General features: G+C 42.5%; 1 protein-coding gene across 1 annotated transcript in view; it reads left to right on the top strand.

Moving 5' to 3' along the window:
• Positions 1 to 8,760, top strand: part of SNX19 (sorting nexin 19) — a 38,879-nt gene extending 30,119 nt beyond the window's left edge. The window contains exons 9-11 of the mRNA XM_006905789.3: positions 3,079 to 3,263; positions 4,139 to 4,226; positions 5,342 to 8,760. Coding sequence (XP_006905851.1) covers positions 3,079 to 3,263; positions 4,139 to 4,226; positions 5,342 to 5,474 — 406 coding nt within the window. The 3' untranslated portion in view covers positions 5,475 to 8,760. The remainder of the gene's footprint in view (positions 1 to 3,078; positions 3,264 to 4,138; positions 4,227 to 5,341) is intronic.
• Positions 8,761 to 24,670: the final 15,910 nt, after the last annotated feature.

Here is a 24,670-nt window from a genome sequence, read left to right as displayed (position 1 = left end):
TTTCAGAATAGACTGAGCAGGACTAAGAGAATTCATGAAGTTAGATAAAGCACTGGTGGTGTGTATGGAGCTTCACTTTGTGAATAAAAGAAAGAGAAAATGGAGAGAAGAGATCATTGAGTGAAGAAACCCCCGCCCTCTTCGTTCTTATCAATTATTGGTTCTATGTTCGGTGTTGGGCATAGCAAATGAGATGTCATTCACAATTTAAGAAAGGCATTGTATTTAATAATAAAGCGTGCCTTAGAAATTGCTCTACAGCTCAGAGTTTTTGTATTGTCTGAAAGGCAAGGCAAGTTTTAGCAATGGTAGTAGGGGTGGGGTGGTGGTGATTTTCTTGGTTTAGGCTTGATCATTTTTTCCTTTCGGATTGAGATATTTATTATTTGTAAAGAGATACTGTATCTCAGAAGTTATGTGAACAGGAAAGATTTACTGCCCTGGTCTTCTCCATGGGCTGCCTAGGGCTAGGGATGAAACCAGATTAATTGCAGGCTAACATCCAGGAGAAAGCCTCTGTTTTCTTAGAGGAGGGAAGAACCTGGGCAAGAGGAGAATCCTGAAGAGAAGGAATGTGTAAATCTGTGTGGTACAAGTATGTGTGATTTTTGTCTTTTGCCTTTGGGGTATGAAAAAGAATAAGGAAAACAAACTGTAGCGCCTAGCAAATAGAAACCACTTTCTAAACTATATTTCTCTTTTTAGACGTGAAGTTTGTTTTATTTCTGCCAGTTTGCATAAGTCCTATTTCTTATATTTCTGGGACTGACTCTTCTAGGGCTTTCTGTACATCAGTTCTGTGCCTCAGGGTTTATAGTACTTGACAGTGATACTTTATGAGCAGTTGATATTTAACTTGGAGATTTTAGTCATCTTTGTCAGTTCTGCTTGTTATCTTAGTCAAATCCTACACCTCAGTTTGATTCACTGACTCATCCTCATCATCAAGGGCTTATTTTTACTTTATCATAGTTTGATTCTTCTTCCTGACATTCTCACTTAGAGTTTAAGCCGTAGTCCTGTAGATATGTATAAATTTAGAAATTCTTAGTTTGCCAAATGCTAAAGTTTATTGTGCATTTCTATGCTTCAGTCACTAAGTCACATAGTGCAGCGAAAAGTCCTGTTTCCATTAGGTGAATTAACATTAATTCAATACAGTCAGGCTCATATATTATGAGACGTGCACAGAAAATGACCAAGGTACCCAGATTTGCTGTTGGATAGTATGCTTAGTCTAGGAAGGGTTGAGTGGATGCCAAGATACCTTTGAAGAATTGAGTTGCAGGCATTATTGGCTCCAAAAGTAAGAGCAGACTGGCTTATTGTATGTATATGTGAATGAAATATATGTGAATAGAACTAATTCTAGCTAAAGGTTTTTTGTTTAGGATTCTGGCTCTTTGGAGGACTTAAAGATTTTGGTTTTCAAATCCTAGCCCTTCTACCTCAGATCACTTAGATGACACCCTAGTACTCATCATTCAATTTAGCAAAAGTTAACAAGTACATGTGGCTTAAGGTGAAGAAGAGAACTTGGGGTAAGAGAGTTGGGTCACTTGCTTCCCTGCAGAGAACCAGATCAGGTCATTGCATCCAACCCCTTTGGTGACCGTCTTCTATAAACAGGAACAGGAATTCTTGTGGCTGGATCTCTTTCATCAGGCATCTTAGACTCACTGAATGAGAAGCCCTATAAAAAGGAGATGCAGCCCTAATAATAACTAATACGATCTTGATGGCTATTTTGGGCAAGAGCAGCTTTGTACCGCTCTTGATCTCCATCAATGTCTGCCATTCTTGCCCTGCCATTACCTTTCAGACTTACTATTCTTAGAGTCATTTGTGAGCCCTGGACTAGGGGAATTGCAGCCCCCAACACTGGAATGCCTAGCTTGAGTGGAATGCAGACTGTCTGGCAGAGTGGAGGTTAAATAAAGTTTTCCTTGGCAGCCCTCTCTGCTCTTGGAAGAGTGACAAGTGACTCGGGTATAGGAGCAATGGCATGAGCTGCCATGTGGTGCTGTACCAAAGAGTCTTCCTTCCAACCATGAGTAGAAGCAGTTGATGGTCCATCCATTACAGTCACAGCCATGCCAGTATCAACCATAGTACATGCAAAGGAGGCCTCAGTGGTCTTGAATTTTAGCTAGTGACCACATGACTGTGAAAACATGCGAAAATAGGATAAAGAATAAGGTAGAAATGCCTTGCAGGATCTGCAGACTTGGTATATATGCCCCTTCAGAGTTATTGACTCATTTTTGAAATTTAGACAAAGGGGGAAATTTTCATTATAATTGCCAGTCAGTAAACATTTCTTGAGCACTAAGGCACTGCAGGAAATTTTTTAGAAGTGTAAAATCTAGAACTCTTGTGGTGCTTATAATTTAGTTGGAAAAGTAAAGGCTTAATAAACACATGAAAAAATAACTTATATTCCAAAGTAAAATATTAGTTTCAAAGCTGTGCAATTAGGTGTCAGTGGAGGTCTAAGGGGAGAGAGAGCACTTCCAGCTGGATTGGTCAAGGATTTTGTGGAGGAGGGAGGGTTAAACAGGTCTTGCCAGAAGGGAAGACCTCTGCTACTGGAAAGGAGAGGGCCTTGTCAGTGAGAGGACTGTTATGAGCAAAGGGCAGATGTAGGATATGCCCAAGACAGGTCATGGGGACTTGAAGACCAACAGGATATAGACAAGGTGGTGAGAGAGAGGGATTTGTGTGTAGTCATCAAACCCTTCACTGTATGGGCTATGTGTACGTATTACTGAGCAGTTACAGTGCTTCCCACTGGAGGAGAGTTAGAAAGCCTCTAGCCTTGCCTGGAGACCAAGACCCCTTTAGCGTTGTGTTCTGTAATCCCCCTAATCCGATGTGTGGCTCATAGTGGACACTGAGTAAATAACAATATCATTATTACTCATCCTAAGTTTCTGTGATCCCAAATTGTTGAATTGGCTTGGTTTGATTTGTGACAGTTGGTGCTACTTAGCTTTGCCCTATTCTGATCACTCCCATGATTTACACCTTGTTGCATCCTTCACATTTATCTGACCTTCCTTCTCTCTTCCACCACAGGTGGCTAGAGGTGCAGGTAGCTAATCTAACGTGTCCACAGCGCTGGGTGCAGTACCTCCGACTTCTTCAGGAGTCCATCTGGCCTGGTGGGGTTTTACCTAAGTATCCACAGCCTGTAAGGACCCAAGAGCAAAAGGTGGCTACTGAGAAACAGGCTCTGCAGAGCCTCATGGGAGTCCTGCCAGGTAATTGGGTAATGAAATCGGTTATTCTAATAACTATTCCCTTCTGATCCGGCATTGCTACTGGATCAGAATACCCCCATGTCCTTCCCTATTTTTAAAAGGGCTGTAAATGTCGTTAGACTCAAAAATCTGTTGACCCACCAATTCTCAACCTAATAGTAAAATGATCAGGGCTCCAATTTTTTTACCCCTCACCCAAGCAATGCTGAGTGAATGGAAAAGATTACTATGACCACACCATAGATAGCAGGTGGAGATCCTGCAAGTATTTGGGGTAGTAGCTGTGGGGCAGGTCTGGGAAGCTCTGCCTACACAACAGGGGCAGGTCTCAGAACTGTTCCCACCAGTTGAAAACGTTGAGTTCTCTGACAACTCGTAGACTTTGGGACTAGGGAAGAAAATATATGTCCTACAGAAGCTCAGCCTTGATAAATTGGAGTAAGGTACATGGTCTGTAACAATAAATAAAAACAAACTCTGAAGAAGGTTTGTTCTTCGTACCATTTTTAGAGGGCAGGAAAGGCAGTTTGTGTGGCTGTGCTGTGTTAGCCAGGGTACAGTAGTGAACTCTCAGCTCTGGACAGGGTCGCTTACTGTTACTAGCCTCAGCTGTTATATCAGAAGGACCTGCGCTTTAGCGACAGGTTACAAAATTATTTCCTGAGGCCCATTCTTATTTAGACACCTAATTTAAGAAACTTTTTTTTTTTAACTTTTCTCTGTTTTCTGGGGATTTTTAGTATGACTATGTAGTTCAGAAGTATGCCAGAAATACCCATTTGAATAAAGATAGCAGATACCATAAGGAGATAATCTCCATAGAATCTAAGTCTTCTATGGTAACACTAAAACTGCATCCATATTTTCCTTTTCAGATATCCTAGTAGAAATCCTTGGGGTGAACAAATGCCAGCTGAGCTGGAGTCTAGTCTTGGAGTCATTACAGCAACCCCTCATCAACAGGTAGGCTGAAAAGTGTGCACCCAATATCAACATAACTCAAGCCATCTCTGGTCTCAGAGGTGCCAAGGGTTTCTAAGTGAACAGCCCAACAGCACCCAATATCAACATAACTCAAGCCATCTCTGGTCTCAGAGGTGCCAAGGGTTTCTAAGTGAACAGCCCACACAGGACACAGTCTTTCCTTGCCCTGGGCCCTGACTGCAGAGTATGATGTCCAGGTCCACACACACACACACTCAAACCTATGCTACTGGCTCCTGTGCAGATGGTCCTGTGGTCATAAGCTAATGTTGGACCAGCCTCTTATTTACATTTGGAAGAACTCAATGCTGGCCCCCACATGAACTCCCGAAAATGCCGTCACCCTCCAGGCTTTTTTGTTATCCTTAACGGTTTTTTCTAGCATCTGCCAGTCCTTGTGAACACCGAGAACATTCCCTGACCTGGCCATTACAGGCCATATAACGATTTTAAGCTGTAGGCTTATGGCCTCATGGCAAAGCTGTGATTAGTGCTAGTGTTAGAGATTATCTCTGTTTAATATGAGGTAGATAAGATAATGAGGGTAGAGTCTGACAAAGTAACCAGAAGTGCTGGGTGAATACTCCTAGAATAATTCACTGGCTGTTACCTTGGGCTAGAATGCCTCTGAAAAGTATTTAGTATCTCCACTCCTCTCTCAAACTCTGTCCCAAAGCAGATGGCATCTATCAGCTCTCATTCCTCAACCGTCCTGGCTTTTGCCTCATTGTCTGGAAATCTAGAGTGATTAATTATGAAAAACAGCAGTAATCAGAAGCTCTGAAAATTCTTAGTAAGTTGATATCACAGGGATTTTCCCTCCCTCACTGTTCTTTAGAGCAGTTCTGATATGCTAACATAGCTATATAAACAAATATGGAATTTCCTAAAAATTTAGTCTTTGGTACTATTTCTACCTTTACTGGAGTCATAGCCCTTTTTAATTCAAGAGACTTTTCTTCCGCATCAGAGGCTTCATCAGGTTATATCAGTAATGGAGGATGGGGGGAGGGAAAACAAATGTCATAAATGTGATCTAGCATCCCTTGACTGAGCTAGACCTTCCTCTAAGTTGTTTTGTCCATTTGTTTCAGGCATTTGATTTACTGCCTTTGGGACGTCATCCTGGAATTCTTGGATCTCAGTGCCTCAGTTGAGGAATCTACAGTGACCACTTCTGCCTCAGATACCACAGGCAACCCCAAGAGGATGGGCGTCTTCCCTTAACCATAGGTTATTCACCTGTTCTTCGAAGGTTAGGAAAGGAGCGTTACTCCACCACCCAGACACCAACCAGTCAGGAAGCCTGTGCCTTGGATCTTGGCTGTAGCTCAGAAGACATGGGTCTCAGTGGCACAGTTTCTCCCCTCAGTTCTCCTCCATTTGTAGCAGGTGATAGGAGGATATATGTACCGATTGCATGCATGTCCATTGCCATACCTTTTATTGTGGTGTTTGAAGTGTCGCTAGTGGGTTGGGTAGATCCTGTTCTTTGGAAAAAGAATCCGTGAGTGGAGAAAGGAGCCCTTTTTGTACTCCTCATAAGATTTTTCGCCAATGGCCTGGCCCTGTGCATACGTATACCTAATCTACCAACACGCAAGCTCTAGATAGACCAAGAAAAAAAGAGCCAAATTTCCTTGGAGGAGAAGACAATCTTCTGAGCTCTCTGTTCCCACCAGGAAACTGGGGATTCATTGAGGACCACTCTTGAAAGCCAGACCCCTGAGTTCTATCTAGTTTCCCAACAATTCCAGGAAAGAAAGGGAAATATTTCTTAAGGGACTTCTTGCGCATTGGCTGTTTTCCAACACATGAGCCCTATAGAGAATGTCATGGTGGCTGCACTTTTCCTGTCCAGAAGACTTCAAAGCAGACTGCCAAAGCTTCTGGTAGATCCACCTGCCCCTCTATACCCTTTTCTGAAAGAAAATCACACCAAGGATTTTATTTATTAGCTTTGTTCCTAACCCCTTCCCCAAGAGCAGTTGAGTTTTGTCTTTTGTGACCTCCTCTCTGTCTTCTTTCAACAAGATCGCACATCAATTTTCATGTTTAGTTAAGTGCTTCCAAGGGGAAGGGAAACACTTGCTCTAACTGCCGAGAATGCGCAGGCAGTAGGAATCCCAGGAATGACAGAGTTCTCTCTTCACAAGTCTCCAGCAGGGAACTTTTAGTCAGATCCAATAATATTAGCAAACTTGCAGGAAATTGATTGCCCACAAAAAGCTTTTTACTTCTGTTCTTAATCGATCTAATTGGTCTTTAAAAACATCAGTGATGAAGTCAAAGGTGCCATGTCAGGCGGCAGTGTCTATTAGAAAAATGGAACAATTAGGAGAAAGTGTTGGTAGTGAAGGAGGCAGAGGGACAGTCATAAGGGAAGTGCTACACATTAAATGCATGTGAATAACTGACAAAAACAGTTTAAAGGGAATTACTGCCTGCGAGACCTTTGCTGACCCCTCATCCTTTAGCACTGGCCTGTGGATCCTCCCATTTGGAGGAGGGTTAGACTGACAACGGGTGTCTAAAACAAATGTCAAGTTTCTCTTAAACACTGAAGTAGGTGGCGTACACACAATTAAAGTGGTTTGTGGAAGAAAGTCCTGAAATCTTTTTACTCCCCCATACACTCCCAAGAACTACCCCTCCTCTGCCCCAAGGCTTTTAACCAGAAAATGTGTGCTGCTGTAATGGTGAGGCTTTAGGCGTGTTATTGCCTAAAGACCAGGAGATGAATGAAATCCTGTCTCCTGGAGCCATCTAACCTTAGAAGTTGATCCTTAACTGATTTTATGGCTACAAAGTTCTACAAGCATCTACCTTAGACTCTCGCAGGCAGAAGGATCTCAGCTTGGCTGTCTTTGGTGAGTGCAGTGGTGAGGAATTGCAGAGAGTCCAGCCGACTTATTGGAGCTAATCCTTTACCTCTATGTAGGGCCAGGGTGCTCTTCTGGACAGGTGGAGTCCTGACTTCTACCATCTCTCCCCATGCTTTATCCTCATGTGTACATAACTACCTATACTGCTTCAAATCTCTGCTACTACTTCTGACTCAGAAGTGGTACAAAACCAGTACATAAACCGACACACCAGAAAAATCCTTGTGGCTATAAATTCTACGGAATCTTTTGACACTTCCAACCAAAGAAGACTTCTTTGTATTTAATGTTATATAAGAGACCACACCTGTACTCTCTCTGCCCCAAAAAGATAAGCTGTCCTCATTCCCTCCTTCTACCCAGAGGGGAAATAATGGATATCTCCAAGGAAATAATCAAAACCCATCTGGCTTTGAAATAACCTGCCAACTTGTTACTTGGGTAACAAGTTCAGACAACAAGGGAGATCAGCATTTGGGAGAGAGCCACAGGTACCAGGAAAAGATACTTCCAGCTTAGAGTGATAAAAGGCAATGAAGAACTGGGCCTGCACTATAACCTACATATTTTTTATCCTTTTTTTGCCCTACCCAATCCATTCATTTTCCTACTACCACTCTTCCCTTTCTTCATTGCACCCAACTACAGTTGTTAGGTTCTGGGTGGAGTAAAAATATGTGTAAACATGATCCTTGGCAGTAGGAGTTAGGATGCTTTAGACTAAAACTACTAGGAGAATTTATTTCCTTCCATAAAATTAGTAGCTGAGTAGGTAAGCCCCCAGGGTTGATGGATTCAGCAATTTTGACCTCATAAAGGGCCCAGATTTTTTTTTTCTTTTCATCTTTCTGCTCTGCCATTGTGAACTTGTGACTGTTCCCAGACCATCTACCTTTATGGTTTCTGCAGTTTGGGGCATCACATTTATACAAAACAGTATCTGTGAAAGAATAGGGGCATCTCTCTTTTTCTTTTTAAAGAATGAGGAAACCATTCCCAGAAGCCCTTCAAGAATCTTCTCATGATTCATTGGCCTAAAAAAAATCATTAGATGTTAGCAATGAAGGAGCAGAGAATAGGTATTTATAGACAGTGTCTGTTACAGGGGTCATTCTACCAACATCAGCGAATCCCCCATGATACTCTAAAAATACCTGGTACTAGCTAAGAGGTGACATTTGCTGAAGGGGCTGCTTGAAGCATTTCACATACATTAATTTTTTTAACCCACACATCAACCCTGTAAGGTAGGTTCTGTTATATATCCTCATTTATAGGTGAGGAACAGAAGAAGGCACAGAGAGGTGACTTGCCCATAATCACTGGCAAGGAAATGGCAGAACCAGCCGTAAATCTTGTTAGTCCATCCTCAAGCCTGTATCATAACTTATACTAGTCTGTATGCTTACAAAGCAAAATAAGACCATGTTCTCACTTTTAAGAAACCTATGGTTTAGTAGATGAGCCAGCACACTTTTGGTTGGGAGCCAGAGAATAAATATTTTAGGCTTTGTGGCCATATGGTGATTTCTTGCAACTACTCAGCCCTTCCAGTGTAGCATAAAAGCATAGACAATACATATACAAATGACTGTGGCTGTGTTCCAATAAAACTATTTACAAAAACAGGCACCTGGCCAGATTTGGCTGATGAGTGGTTTGCAGACCCCTTGTCTGGTGAGAACAGTGCTTATGAAACTCAAATGTGCCTGTGATTTACCTGGGATCTAATTAAAGACCTAGTATGCTGCATGTTTAACAAGCTCCCAGGTGCATGGCAAGGAGAACGCAGCTCTTCCACCACACTTTATCAAGTCATTAAGAGGCCCGAACTTTTATCAAGGAGATAGAACACAGACAGCTCCAATTGTGTGTGATTAATGTACAATATAGTAAGCACTTAATTGAGATTAGGGGACCACGGAAAGCCTGAGATGATATCTAAATTGGCTCCTGAAGGGTTAATTAGAAATAGCTGGTGAAGGCATGGGGAGGATATTCAGACAGGAAACAATGAACAATGTGTGTAGAGACAGTAGTCAGAAAAAACAAATCTTGCATAATTTCATTTATCTGAGGAACCCAGAGCAGTCAGACTCATAGAGACAGGATGGTGGTTGTGGGAGGTCGGAGGGAGGGGAGTGGGGAGTTGTATAATGGGTGCAGTTTCAATTTAGCAAGATGAAAAAGTTCAGGAGGTATTCACAACAGTATTTGGTATACACAACACTGCTGAACTGTACACTTGAAAATGGATAAGATCATAAATTTTGTTATGCATGTTTTACATAATCCAGTTTTTAAAAAGACATGGAGAGCTGTAAGTGGTGCAGCACAGTAGGAGCACAGCATGCAGGAAGAGAATGGCAAGAGAGCCTGGGAAGCCAGCTGCGTGGAGTCGGATGGGAGGGGGCCTGTCTGGCATGGCAGACTAAGGAACCTGGGACTGTTTTCCCTCTATACAGTGGGCATCGAAGAATCTTTCCAAGAAGTACTTTTCATCAAGGTTGACAATTCCTAGCCGCTTATAGGAAACAAGGGGATTTGATCACACATGTAAACAGCTCTTAGTCCGACTCGTGTGAACTTGACTGCTGTCTTAGTCATGTTCTGATCCCCTTTAATTTCTTCAAGTCAGTTCCCACTGTTTTTTATATGTGAGGTGGCTTCAGGGGTCTATAAAGTAAAATGAACTTAAAGAGATAATTGAGAGCTGATTGAAATCCTAGCTTGCTCTGCCACTTAATCATTTATGAGGTCAGCTAACAGCTTCATTGAAACTTAAATTTCTTTCAGAAAAAGGAACAAAACCATTTTGAGAATTGAATGAGAATATATAAGAACAAGACTTATAAAGTGCAAGTGCTATGCTCTTAAAATGTCAACAACGTTATTACCCCAGCCCTCTGTCTGAGGGAGCAGTTGGAGGTGCCTTGCTTCAGGTACCCGTTTGGCCAAGCCTCAGGTTTGCGCAGCCTACTCCGACCTAGTTTACTCTTGTCTCCTTTTGTATGAGAGCAGGATGTGTTCCTCCAGGATGTGGAAGCTTGGCCAACCCTGCTGTATGCAAATGGGCATGGGAACTAGGGAAGGAGTGGTAATTGGGGAGGAAGAGAAACCATGATGCTTTTGTATTTAAGGCCTAACTAGGAAAGCCTTTCCATAACATGGTGCCTCTGTTTCCTTTCCTCTGGGAGTGCCAGAAATCACAAGGCAGCAGTTGATTGCACTGCCTTTGTGGATGAGAGAATGAGAGCATTGAAGGGTGAAGTTCAGCTAGCAAGCCTCCATCTTTGTGTGTGTGTGGGGCGGGGGGTATAAAGGATAAGAGATGCTGCTACACACAAATTAGTATTTCTCAGGAGAGAGCCAGTGAGGGGAGACTGCCCCCAACATTACTTCCATGTCCTAAGACTGTCTGATATTTCTTATTACACAATGACACTGGCTGGTTTTAAAAAAATCAAAAAAGACATAAACACAGAAGAATGTCAAGCAAGGAACAAGCGAAAATCATCGGAATCTTTTTCCTGTTGTGACCCAACAGCAACAGGGTTTGGAGCTGAGCAGCTCTGAAATGGTAGAGGGGATTTGGGCACCAGCAGTCACGTCGGCAAATACACTGTGCTGTTCTCAGACTTGCTGAGCCTTCTTGCCCGCTCCCTTTCACTTCTCACCTGTCTCCCGTCTGAAGGTACATTCGAATTCTTTGAAAACAAGTATGTGATGAAATACAGGGAACTACTGCCTTTGATGTTTCTTCACCAATATGACAAAATCTGGTATCGACACATCTTGATTCTTCTTCAAACCTTAACTACAGGCACTGCCGTATAAGTCACTAGCACATTATTTCCAGAATGTAGAGGATTGGGAGGGAAAATGAAATAAGTGATAGTACCAAGATGCAGTGTTAGAAAACATTTCTTGAAGTGACAGTATCTCCTCATTTTAAACCAAAATAGACCTCTTTGTAACCAGTCAGTGTTTGCTTAGGAAATGCAAGCTAATTTTCCTATTAGGTTGTTATAATGATTAAGGTTAGTATGGGAGTTAGTCTGGGGCTTGTATATAATTCCACAATGGCTGTTTTTCCCCGCTTCTTATGTTCCATGTCACTGTTGCATACTGTCATCATGAGCAATGGAGAATTGGCTATAATTACCTCCAGACTCTTGGATAAATTCATGAGGGTAAAGACCAAAATAGATAAACACAAAAGTCTATGCATATAAAGGTACTAATGTGTCTTCAGAAGCTATGACTTTAATGTACTGGGATGAATTGGATTTGGTGATCTGTAAACCCAGGTAAACAGCCCTTTTGTCTGTGCCTTGTTAAAGAGTGATCCTGCTCTATACCTATGGGAAAGATTAACTGTAGTTTAGTAAAATGTTTGCATTTTACATCTTGCCATTAGGGAGGCAAGAAAAACAACAGCAAAAACCCTTTTGGTGTTTATGTCCTTTACAAATACATGCAGTCCAAATTCGAGAAAGTGATAGCAAGGCAGTTCCTTTCTGGCTTCTTGTGGTTGTGTCAAAGCTTTACTTTCTATTATCTATAAATACAATGGTTCTTTCAAGAATAGTGAGGGCATCTTTCACTAAAGCTTCATATGTCTAGGAGATCTCATGGGCTTGGTTGACAATAGGAGTTTTACTTGGGGACAATGTATTATGGAGATGGTTTCACAGAAATCTAGAGGCTTGCTCTATCTGCTCTCTCGTCTGTCCTTTGGCCTGTGTTCCTCTTTCCACCAGGTAGATTACCTTCCTCTAGCTGTGCACAGGTGGGCACCCTCCTCTACCTGTCAGGGCCAATTCAAGTTCTACCTCCTTCATGAAGTTTTATCTGACTGTGCTAGTCAAACTCTCTCTCTCCTTCCTCTGAGTTATTTACACTGCCTCTCAGAAAAATGTACGTATGTGGGGTCTTTAATAATTATAATTCTTCAAGAGCAAGGAACATATCTTGTATCTCTTTTATTCTCATTATATCCCTATGCTTCCTCAACCTTATATATATATCTAGTGCATAGTAGGTACAGAATAAATACCTACTTAATTTAATTAAAGAATATTATGCTTATTAACTTTTAGGAGGTGAAATAGGTGAATAAACTCAGTAAAAAGAATTTGCTAGGGACAAAAGATTTAGAGAGGAACAAGGGGAGAGACAAAGTTTTTTTTAGGACTTTATATCTTTATTCGACATCAAATGTCAAATGAAAAAAGTTTGTTTTTATATATTTCCTATGCGAAAATCCACACAGTTTTATAACAATGCCATTTGCAATGTAAGTATGTGGGCTATAAGGTTCTAAAGCTATATGCTTTTAAAGAAAATTGGTCCTGATTTCAAAATGTTTTTTAAAATTATTCAGGCACAAAAATACTCAACATACACTATCTACTCCCCAGCCCTTGACCTTCACCTATTCTATCTTACTGGGATCAAGAAAAAAAGAAAATGTGTGTGCAGAAAATACTTTCAACTTCTTTCCTGCCCCAGACACAAATTTATAAAGAATGCAATTACCATGAAGAAAAAGAAAAATTTTTGCTTGTTATCTGACTTCTTTAAATTTATCTTGGAAATCCTTTCATCCCAGATTTAAAATTATTTATTTTATACCTCCTCTGACAGCTTATTAAGCCATGTCTAAGATACTAAAGGAAAACTCTAAAGTAGTAACCTTGAAGAAAAGAAAGGATAGCATAAATTCTTCCTCACTGTACAGTGTTTGCTATCAACCCCATGAATCTGCTGCAGCAACTATTTTAAGAATGAAAACTAATGAAAGACATCTGGATAAGCTGCAGGTCAACGTGTTGGTCCTGTGGGAATAAAATGAACAAGCTTCCAGGCCATGATTTGAAAGAGGGCAAGAGCAGGTAAAGGAGCAAAGGAGGAAGTTCAGTATGAGAATGAAAACTGATGCATTTCAGGAACAGAAGGAAACTCTAGACCGTTTAGTACTCGGGTCATATATTATCTCGGAGTAGGCCTGCACAGGAAGGATCCCATCTGCCAGGGAATGAAGTCCAGTCCTTGTGCCAGTGTGCATTTGCACAACACATGATGTGGAATCGTCTCTGGAGCCTATCCCTGCGGGGGCACATTGATCAGTCTCCATCCAATGTAAACCTCCTTGGGATTAACCACTTATTCCAGTGTAAAGCACTGGGTAATTAACATCAGATCTGTTCCAGACAGCTTTGTACTCCCTGAATATGGGCGAAGACCCAAAAAGTTTCCTTTTTGGTGACCTGTTTAGATGAAGTAGAGAAAGCTGGTGCTCTAACGTTTGAAACAGAAGTCATTCCCATGTACAGGTGTGCACCTTGCTCAGATGTGGGCTTATGAGTGGCATATGGCATTTACAAGGTCACAGCTTGTCTAGGAGAGATAAGTGTGCATGTATGGACATAGCAGTCATACCTGTGGCCTTAATGCTTAAAAAGCAGGCTATGAACCTCCTTTTTAGCAGTCTGGAGGGAATTGGGGCAAGGGCTTAGGTTTCAGCAAGCTCCACATACTGAGGTTTTTGATGTGGAAGAATGTCCTCTGTTGGGGTGGAATGACCTGAGTTCTTGATAACAGGGGTCCCCAACCCCCAGGCCACGGACCAGTCCCAGTCCATGGTCTGTTAGGAACTGAGCCGCACAGGAGGAGGTGAGCAGCAGGTAAGCAAGCCAAACTTCACCTGTATTTGCAGCTGCTCCCCAGCACTAGCATCACCACCTCAGCTCCACCTCAGATCATCAGGCATTAGATTCTCATTGGAGCACCGGTCCCTAGTGCCAAAAAGGTTAGGGACCACTGCTTTATAAGATTAGAGTTTCTGTGGATTTTTCCCAAGTAATGGAAAATTTCCTCATCTAGTATCTTTCATAATAGGCAGCCTAGGACTAGTAGTTTGTCTCATCCAATTCCTTCTCCATGTTTATTTCCAAAACCCTTTTCTTAAAAACAAAGACAGTGCTGCCCCGCTGTCTAATTGCCTTTTGGATAAATTAATATGAAGTCAACTTAAAGTTATATATAAACCTTAAATATACAATATATCTTGCCCTTGACTCCACGTTTGGTATTCTGTGAGGAAGATTGCCCTAGTATTTCCTTATATGAAATCAGAATAACCACCAACCTGAAGATTAAACATTTTAATAAATACTTTACATGTTCCAAACTCTTCACACAATATTATAAACTAAATATTTGTGCCCCCCCCCACCCCCACACACAATTCATATGTCGAAACCTAGCCCCTAACGTGAAGGTATTAGGAGGTGGGCCTTTGGGAAAAAATTAGATTTAGATGAGGTCATGAGAATGGAGCCCCACGAAGGGATTAGTGTCCTTATATGAAGAGGAAAAGGCGTCACAGCTTTCTCTTTTCTCATACACATGAAGAAGAGGTAATGGGAGCACATGGTGAAAAGGTGGCCACCTACAAGCCAAGAGAAGAGGCCTTGCCGGCACCTTGATCTTGATCTTCTCAGCCTCCAGAACTGTGAGAGAGAAGTTTCTATAGTCTAAGCCACCCTGTCTGTGGTATTTTGTTATGGCAGACTGAGCCGACTAAGAAACACAACTAGAAAGTTAGCCATGTCAATCTCTTCCCCTGATTTTAAGTCTAGATTCTGAGACTCAAAGAGTTTAGTGATTTGTTGAGCTTTCCATGGAAAACCTGTTGTAAAAACAATCAGACATTAAAAAATATAAAATAGCCTCTGGAGATATTGCTAAAGCTTTCTCTCCCTCAAGTCACCTCTGCAAGTTCAGACTCATGAAGAAATTTTCTGAAAACTGTGAGAAACTGCTGAAAAATTAATGTTCAAATGGGAAAAGTGATGGGTAAAAGCAAAAAACTTGCCTACTGCACCTGTTCATAGTTCTGTATGACTTTTAGCTACCTATACTGATAAGCAATATGTAATAAAGGAGTCCTTTTTCAAAAAATGAAATGTAATTAAACAAAAGTTTATCTTAAATAGGCTAGAGTTAGCACAACTTGCTTGAAGCATACTCAGCTATCTTCATTGAGAAGCACCCAGAGTAGCCAAGCATCTATTTTAACTTGCTCCTTAGAAATGCCTGTCTGTAAACTTGAAGGCAGGTTGTCTTTACTATACTTTCTCCAGCATTAGGTACTATATCATGGTATCTACTATTTTCTATCATCTCACAAATTCTCAAAAGCCTTGGCTAGTTTCTTCATTTTCTCCACTGAGGCTCATTACAGACTTTGCCTGCACAAAGTTACTTGATCCATAAATTAAGTTTGCAGCCTTCTTGTCTCAATGAGTAACATTTTTCTTTCCTTCAGCTAGGCTTGGAATTCTCATCGCCATATGGCAATTTTCTTTCCATCTTCCTACACACATAGTAGAGCCCACACCCCTCAAAATCTCAGCAACTAAACCAGATGACAGGAAGAACACCAAGTTCCACAGGAGCAAGGCGAAGCATTAGGCTTTCGTCTCCTGTAGATGGTTCCTCTGCCGTGAAAGTATACCACTTCTCAGTTGGATACTGAAGGAGGTATTCCTGAGCAAGTTCACCTGAAACTGGTGAAGCTCTGAGGGACCTGTTGCCGCAGTAACCAGCTACCTCCTGCCTCTAATGCATTTTGAGACTGGCTATCTAATCTAAGGTGGAAATGCCCCCAGAAGCAGACCCCAGACTGGCAGCTCTTAATCATGACCCATCTCATAAGCACATATCCAGCTGGAACTGCTTGGTTGCTGGAGTGACACGACCTCTTTATCACTACAGGAGACATTGATGAATTCTGGGCTCAAAAAATGGTGTTGATTTACCCTCCTAATAGACATACTCTCCAATCTCCAACCTAACCTCTGGTGAAAGGTACCCCTACCCTTCTTTTTATTGTATTTTGTGTTGTTTATAATGCTCAGCTAAAGTGGGAGGGAGCAATAACATCAAAGGACTTGAATTATCTTCCTGTCAGTGCCTCCAGTATGTGAAAAGGGAAGGCAGGGATGGAGGGGAATAGAAAGTAAGCTTCGTGGGGATTTGTTGATGTTTAATGGTGGTAATTGATCACTTCAGCTCACAAGAACATGCAACACCCTAAATGGGTGCAGATTTAAGTTTTAAAGGAAGTTCTGGCCACAGGAAAAAAGGTGATTAATAGTATCCATGAGATCCATACAGATGGTGCCTACTTAATTCTTCAGGCTTATAAAGGCAGAGAAGGAACCATTTCAAAGATGGGCTTTTAAAATATCTCCTGACATTGTTCAAAATTGTCACAGAGGCATGATATGGATCTTGAACAAATTTCCACTCACCCCAAACTCACCGAGAACAGATGCAATGAAATGGAGCAGAACACACATTGCCTGGATATTGGAAGAAATGATTTCTAGTCATGGGTCAAAGTGATTTTGGACAGATCTCTTCACTTCTTTGAACTTTGGTTTCTTTCCTTCCAGATAGAGAGATTGGACTGGATAATAGATAAGACCCTGTCCAGCTCTGTAACATCAGGTAGAGAGTAAAGACCCTCTTTCTGGTCTTGGCTAGTTTCTGAAACAGTGATGATGTTTTCTGATCGTTTACCATGCAAATGAATGAATGATTAGATTTCATTTTTACTTTTATCTCAATAGAGATTTTCTTTCACCTCATTTGGGTCTCAATTTGAGGAAGGAAGAAAGGAAGCATGATGAAAATGAAGAAAAACAGAAAAAAGCTTTGAGATATTCGTTTTGAAAAGAACATCTTGACTTTCTTTGGGCTCCCTAGGATAAAAAGCACCTAAACTACGTTCTCCCTTTTTAAGTCTACAAAAATCAAATTGATAAGGATACCATACAGATTTAAAAAATAAGCCATACTCTCAAATTTTCATGGAATCCAAGAACCTATACCCCTCCAATTAGCCTTTCTCGGGATGATGGGGTATTTATATCACAGTGTATACTTTTATTTTTCACTTTCTAGAGTATTTTTCATGAACCATCTTATTTTATCTTTTCATCATCAATCTGAGAAATGTAATACTTTACACATGTATCGGACTTTCTAAATTACACAATATTTTATACCAATACTCATTTACAACTTGAGAATCACTTTTTAAGATAATTTGGGAATTTATTAATATCCTCATTTTACCAAAAAGGAAACTGAAATGTAGAGAGTTTGTCTTGCCCAAGATCACACTCCCATTTTTTCAAGAGGCAACAGCCCAGGGATTAAGAAATTGGCTCTGCCAACAGACAACCAGGTGGGAATCCCAGCTCTGCCACTGATTAGCTCTGTGTCCTCTGTCATTTAAAATCTCTGTGCCATTATAAATGGGAACAATAATGTTACTCTCCTCAGAGAATGGGTGAGGGAAGTTGCTAAAGGAATTAATATATTTAGGATTCTTAGAACAACTTCTAGCACACAGTGCACATTAAATTGCTTGTTATTTTTGTTGGCAGAGCCAAGACTAGAACCTGGGTCTTCCAACTTCTAGCTCCATGATGTCTCTGCTGCCCTGCACCAATATTATCTATCCTTAATACAGAGATAAGACCCTAAAGCCTTCAACATTTAAGTGAAAAGCTCATCTAAAGCCTTTCTCATCAATAATACTGACAGCCTGAAGGCAGACTCTCCCACCCTTCTCAGGAAAGGGTCTTCTGTCTTCAGTCTTAAGAGAGAAAAAGGCTTAAAGTGACTCAGTGGGATGGGTGCAGGCCTTTTCTCCTGCTATTTGTCCCCTGAAATAGTGTCTCTTCTTTTCCTTCCCATTGCAATTATCGTTAGTGCCAGACCAGTCAATATTTGGCCATTTGTTTATGCCCTGAGTACAAGCCTTGTTTTTTTGTTCACCTTCATTCTATACTCCTTGAGAGTACAGATGATGCTGTGTGTAGGTTTGTATTCTCCATTGCACATAGCAAAATGCTCAGTAAGTAATAGGTACACAAAGAGTCTGGATTCATAAATTGATTGATCAATAGACTGATGGTGGGCTCACTAAGTGGTTGACAATTGTCCCTACCTTTTAGTTGCAAGTTCAGGATAATCAAAGAACTTGCCTAGATGGCCTTCGACACCACACTGTTGTATCCTGAGCAAGTGTAGATGTTTCAGGTGTTGTCTGTTGGGGAAGGAGCAGAGACTGGTCAAGGAAGAAAGTTCTCGCTGCACTCACATCAGGCCATCTGCCACAAGCCTCAGAAGCTGATCCATGCGGCTGACTGCATGACGTGTGCACAGAAAACACAGACCTGAACGGGGCTTCCCTCCTGCCCACGGTCTATACAACTCGTAGTGCACCCAAACCAGACATGACCTTGTTCTACAGTTAAAAACAAGTGTAAGTCATCTGCCAGGGTCATTTGGCACCAAAGTCCTGTGACAGAAGGGGCTCTACTTAAAGGCCAGCTCAAATCCAGGGCATTAAAATAACCCAAATGGTGTTGTTTCCAGATCAAATGCCTTTCCCTGTCGGGTTTGTGATTTTTGAGCCTGAGAATGTCCTCTCACAGCTCAGGTTTCCCTGCTGTCACACTGGTCTCAGGCCTGGAATGTGAGCACTAGTCGTTGAGGTCTGATGTAACTATGTAACAATCCCAAAATGGAGAGACATTATCTCATAGATGGTGGCAGCAGGCGGACACCAGTGTGCTGCTGGCAGGCATGGCTCAGAATCCAGCCCTGGGAGTATTCCACACCCACAGTTCTCAGTGGACAGATGGTCTGAGGCCCCAGACTCCATTCTGTGCCCTAGTGAATTGGGGTCTTGCAAATCTTCACACTGGAAGCAGACAGAGGAAAACACAGGCCAAGATGGAGACAGGCTCCTTTGGGGACAAGTCACATTGATTTGCAGAAAGGTGGTCCCTGGTGGGGAAGCCATTGGGCATCAGGAGGGTTTGGTCAGCGTGCAGAGCACAGAGGTTCGCATGATGAAAGACGCGGTGCTCCATGCGGTGCTAAGCTGCCATCCTTCCTTAGCTGTGCCCCTGGGGGCAGGATTGCTTTACAGACAGGGCAGGTGGGGCCTGGTGGCCTATGAGGTAACCATCCCTTTCAGCACTTGGAGAGGATGAGGCCCCAAGGGGAAACCATTAACCCTCTCTTAGAGTAATAGAGGGCATGGGAGTCTTAACCATTTTTGATCATAAAACATCATTTGGGATGAAAAGAAGCACCTTCTTATCCAGCCTTAGAAAGAGGGGTCATGTGCGACCTATCGCCCTGCTGTGAGCCGCTTTTGTTACAACCAAGCCATTTTCCAAATAGGCCCTGCCCAGAGCTACCGCCTACCAACTGCTCACTCTTTCTAGGGTCTGTACTTGCATCATACATATATCTTTAAAATTTTTATTGTATGTTACCCCCAATTGCAAGCTCCATAAGAGCCAAGAACTTGCTTTATTCACAGCTTGTCCTGGGTGCCTACAGCAGTGTCAGGAATATTGTAGGCACCCACTATTTGTTGAATGAATGGATGGAAATGAATGAACAAATAAACATTTCTCTGTAAAGTAAGAACCATCATGTGTGACAGTGTGACATGCAGTCACCCTTGGAATGATATAAGGTTTCCTTTCAAAGAACCAAAGGGCATTAGAACCATAAAGTTCCTTGACAGGTCAACCTCCAACTGTACCGAGAGGGAAACTGGGTCCCACAGAGGGAAAATGAATGGAATGAACACTTGGAAAGTTAATATATTTCACTTCTAATAGTTCATTCTTCCTAGAACAAGTTGTGATGCGACAATTCATCTGAACAGACTCTGAGCTCTCAATTTTCTACTGGTTTTGATTTTGAAGTAATTTTATTAAAATCAAAAACAAAACAAACAAGAGAACAAGGCCAGTAGCATGAAATTTCATCCCTCCATGCCTTCAAATATTTCAAGAGGCATTACTGAAAAAAAAGCATCTATACTGATTTTTTCCCAGGGTTCCTTTAGTAACTTACACCTGCACAAATATTGGCAAATTGCTTCTTCATTCTTCTCAACCTTTGTGGGTTAGACAGTACCCTGCAGGACTGTCTACATTTGGAATAAAGAGGAAGTCCAAGCATATGCTCAGAGCTAAGCTGCAACTGGGGCTCCAGGTCTTCACTGGGCTTTCTCCCTGGGCACTGGCAAAACGCTGTCTGTGACTCATCGAAGCTAGACTAGACCCACTCAGTGCCACTGATGCGCAGTGCATCTGCACTGTGGGTGTTGCTGTTCATCAGACAGCAGTCATTCTAGATGTCCTTCCACTTTTTTTTTTTTTTTAATTCTCCAGAGGGTTCTAAGAAAATCCCACCCATCCAGTCAAAAGCCTTGGTCTCAGCTGACCCTGGAGGGTGACTGCCCCTTGTTCTCTCTATAAAATTATGTTTGACAGCAATGAAAACCAATAGTTCAACATCAATAATTTCTTGGCAGTACAGATTAACATGAGATTTGTCCCAAACTAAAATAAACCTTTCAGGGAAGTGTATTTCAAGTTAGGCTCATGTTCCCAAGACACTTAGATTCTTATATGGCTGAGAGAGGAGTTGAGGTTGAGCCCCCGCCAAGGCTGTCAATGATTGTCAATAACACGACAGAGCTGAGTGAAAATTCAGGAGCCGGGTATGTTATTAAATGGTACAGACAAGGGAAACTGGCAATGTCTTAGAACTCTATCTGAGGAAAACACTCCGGTCTGCTCTTTTTAAATGGCCTTGTTAGTGACATCCGTCCTGGAGGAGGGGCACGTAGGTCAGAATAGCATCCCACTTCCATTCCCTCCACCTCTTTTTGCTACCCAATTCCTTTCCATAATTCTCCACAGTTCTTTTCTCACCACCTGTCACGTTTTCACTTCTGTACGTGCTACTTAGAGGAGCTATCTGGACATTTTGTCACCAAGGAGCATGCCATGTCATTTTTGCTTGGCAACATATTACATCATATGCCTCTTAATAGTCTGCATTCTACGTTGTTATAAAGTCTTGCTTCCTAGTCTTGGTTCCAGCGCACAGGCTACCAGAATTACTCAAACATCAAAGGTGGAAATGGCCCCAAGGACATCAGAGTAAGTTGTAACCTGGGGATAACGAAGTCGCTTTTGTGCTGCATCTTCTGAAAGCCCACAAGAGGGCGCCGAAGACCTCCTAAGTCAAGCCACAACTGGAGGCATTAAGGCCAGGAGGTGGCGCTGTTGCCTTAATCATCAAGACGGCAGCGGTTCCAGTTTGGGGCGGGCTGTGAATGTCCTCGCTGGGGGACGGAGAGCGCCCCAGCGTGAAGAGGGTGATCCGTGGAGATGCTGCGCTGTCCCAGCCAAACATTCCCACCCCCGTCGAAGCTGAGCCAAGCTGCAGCTAGCATGATTCCGTGGAATGCTCTGTGAAGAACCAGAATTCTTGGGTTTCAGTTCTGGCTGCACTGCCCCTTTGCTGGGAGAACTTGAAGGAAATCATTTACTTTTCCCCTCATATAGCCTCCTCGCCCTTTTCATGTGTTCGATCAACATACATTAAGAACGTACTCTGTAGGGCCAGGTAGGCTTGGAACGCAGGAATAAAAATGACAAAACTCCTGTGCCAGGAGGTCATTGTCCACAGAACAGGGAGAGGCGGGGGCCGACTGGTAAACGGAAAGTCACAGTGAGGAGGGAAGTGAGGGCTAGAGGCACATTTAGAAGCACAGGAGGCGACTTCACCTAGCCTGGGGGCTCGGTAAAGGCTTCCTGGTCGTTCTGGACAGATTCCAGAGCCGCGTAGGAGGAGTCCTGTGGGTAGGGAAGCTTGAGCAGGGCCATGAAGGCGGAGGGGCAGCCAGAGCAAAGGCAGCGAGGCTAGAAGAGCAGGTGGGTGACCGGCTCTCACGCGAGGGGATGGTGGTAAGAAAGGGAGCTGACGAGGGCGCAGGCCAGACGGTGGGGTCGGGAGGCCCTGTCCAGATGCCCCTCTCCAGGCCTCATGGTCAGCATGCTCTGAAAAAGGGAGAGCTGCAAAGAACACTCATTTGGAGATAAATAAGTAATAAGTAATCCCAAGGGTGAAGGGAAAATTGGGGAGACACAGGAACAGCACCCACCCTGAGCTGAGTTTTCTTGACCTGGAGTCCTCACTAGGTACAGTTGTTCTCTCTTATTTTCTCTCTTATACAGAATATGGCCTTGCTAAGATCTAAAATCGAAGAACAACCATCTATTTAGCAAGAAAAATATGCACGTTATTTATGTAAGATAATAAGTAACACATTGATAAAGGCACGTATTGTCATTTATTCATCAAAACAAAGGTACATACCCGTGATTTATAGATGAGAAACAGGAGACTCAGGTCACAGACTCCATAAATGGTGGCACTCACACTCTCATCTGGACTCTCTGATCGCCCTTCTCCCCAGGCCACTTCATTCTGGGTCCTTATGGCACTGAGCACCCAGCTAAGGAAGGCAAGTCCAGTATGCCTGGACCCAGAGCATTCACTCACTCTGTGACCTAACACAGGGGTTGATGTCTCACAGAGGATGTGTTAATCACAGAAAGAGAAACACCTGTCCCTGGTTCCAGCTTTCATTCTAAAACCCCTGTCCTTCCAATCTGACTGTCAATTGGCCACCAGCACTGACAGAGCATGCAGGACGCCATGAGTTCTGGAGAAATTGGAGGGGTTTTCTATGGCCAGGACAGTAATTAGGTGGGCCGAGCAATGCTTTGTTGGCATCTGGGACAATGTTGCAGAGAAGGCCATTGGTGAGTGTCTGTGACTGGGTGTCCCCTAGTTAAAATGGCATCTTTCCCAGGCACTTGGCCTCCAAACAGAAAACAGCCTGAAATTTCATTTTGTAAAGTTTCTGCTACAGAGATCCCTTGCCAGTGTATTTACGTTTATGGAGAGAATGTTCTTAGTCAACTAAGTAGACTGAAGTGGTGTGTAAAGTTCCCAGGATGAATAAAGTCCACCAGTGACACAGAGGGAGTTGAAGTCTAGCAGAGACAAATGAAGGACCTCATCCTTGACATCATTGGAAAGAAGAGAAATCCAGCAAGAGGACTGTGATGGGAGCAGGCCATTAAAAAAAAAAAAAGGAACAAATGACATGAAATGGTCCACAGAATAACATGTAAATTAGCATCAGATTTCCAAAGAATCCTTGAGAGAATCTGAAGCTTGCAATCTCTGGGTGATGGTACTGAACCCAACAGAGAAGCAACTTGCTCTAATAGAAATAGCTCACCTCAAATCAGGTTCACAGCATGTCAGGCTCTGGTATCAGTGCTCTGTGTGAATTCACTCATTTAATCCTCTCATCACCTCAAATCAGGTTCACAGCATGTCAGGCTCTGTGTGAATTCACTCATTTAATCCTCTCGAAGAGGACATGAAGTATGAGGATTCCCTAATATTTACAGATGGGAAAATTAAAGAGTGGAGAGGTTACAAAACTTGCCCAGCTCATCCAGTTAGTAAGGAGCAGGGCTGGGATCAAACCCTCCCAACCCATCCTCACAACCACGTTATTGTTTCGCTAGCTCCAAGGACCAGTGCAAGTCAGTAGCAGAACCAGGACTAAAGCCCAGCTACCCCAGCTCTTAGCTCCTAGTCTTTCCATCATTCCACTATTTCCTCAACTAGGCCCAGAAAGTTCTCCCCTCATTGCCGCGGCCCTTGCTGGTTCCTCTGTCTGGAAAGATCTTTCAGGTCACCACGGAGCCTGCTCCCTCGATTTCTTTCCTGACCACTCTAAATGAAATAGTAATAACCCCCTGTTCTCTGCCACCTGGCATGTCTGACACCTCATACTGCTTTATTCATAGATACAGTTATCAGCATAAAATGTGCTGCTAAAAATGTGCTCATTTTTGTTGTTGTTTCTAAACTGCAAGCTGCATGAAGGCAATATCTTTGCTTTCTTCAAAGATACATTCACAGTGCCCAGCACGCCTAAGCACTGATGAAACATTTGATGACTAAGTAAATCAATAAATAAACTAATGAGCAAATGGTAAATAAACTCCCAGACGCAAAGTGAAGAACTCAGGCACTCTGTGCCACATGCCGAAAGTCGTCCTTGGCTGCTTGTTACTGAGTTGCTACCCAAATGTCCAGATCCAGTCCAGATCCTGCCTCCTCCAGGAAACCTGAATCTTTCCACCATCTGAGTTACTGGCAAGATTCAGGCCTTGAGTTTTAATATCATGTTTCCAAGACTCTTCTATTAAATTGTAGATATTCTGCAAAGAAGAACATAATACATCAATTAATTATCAGCCATCACCACTTCTGAATATTCAAAAATAATACACACACAAAATATTCTATATAAGAGATCCAAACTGAAATATAACTTGTGTAGATGGAGAACTTGGAGCATGCCAGTCATAGTGTTAGGTACTTTACACATTGCACTAATTGCCAAAGATTTCCGGCTCTCTGCCTTCCTGGCATCTGTGGGAATTGTACTTCCCAGAACCTTTGTGGTGGGTGGCACCATGTGACTGGTTCTAGCCAATCAGACGTACGTGGTCCTGTTCCCCATTCAAAGTGCTAATGAGA

Source organism: Pteropus alecto, unplaced genomic scaffold (genome assembly GCF_000325575.1).
Source record: "Pteropus alecto unplaced genomic scaffold, ASM32557v1 scaffold210, whole genome shotgun sequence".
Classification (NCBI taxonomy): domain Eukaryota; kingdom Metazoa; phylum Chordata; class Mammalia; order Chiroptera; family Pteropodidae; genus Pteropus; species Pteropus alecto.
Note: the sequence above shows the minus strand (reverse complement) of the source record. Positions and strands in the feature narration are given on the sequence as shown.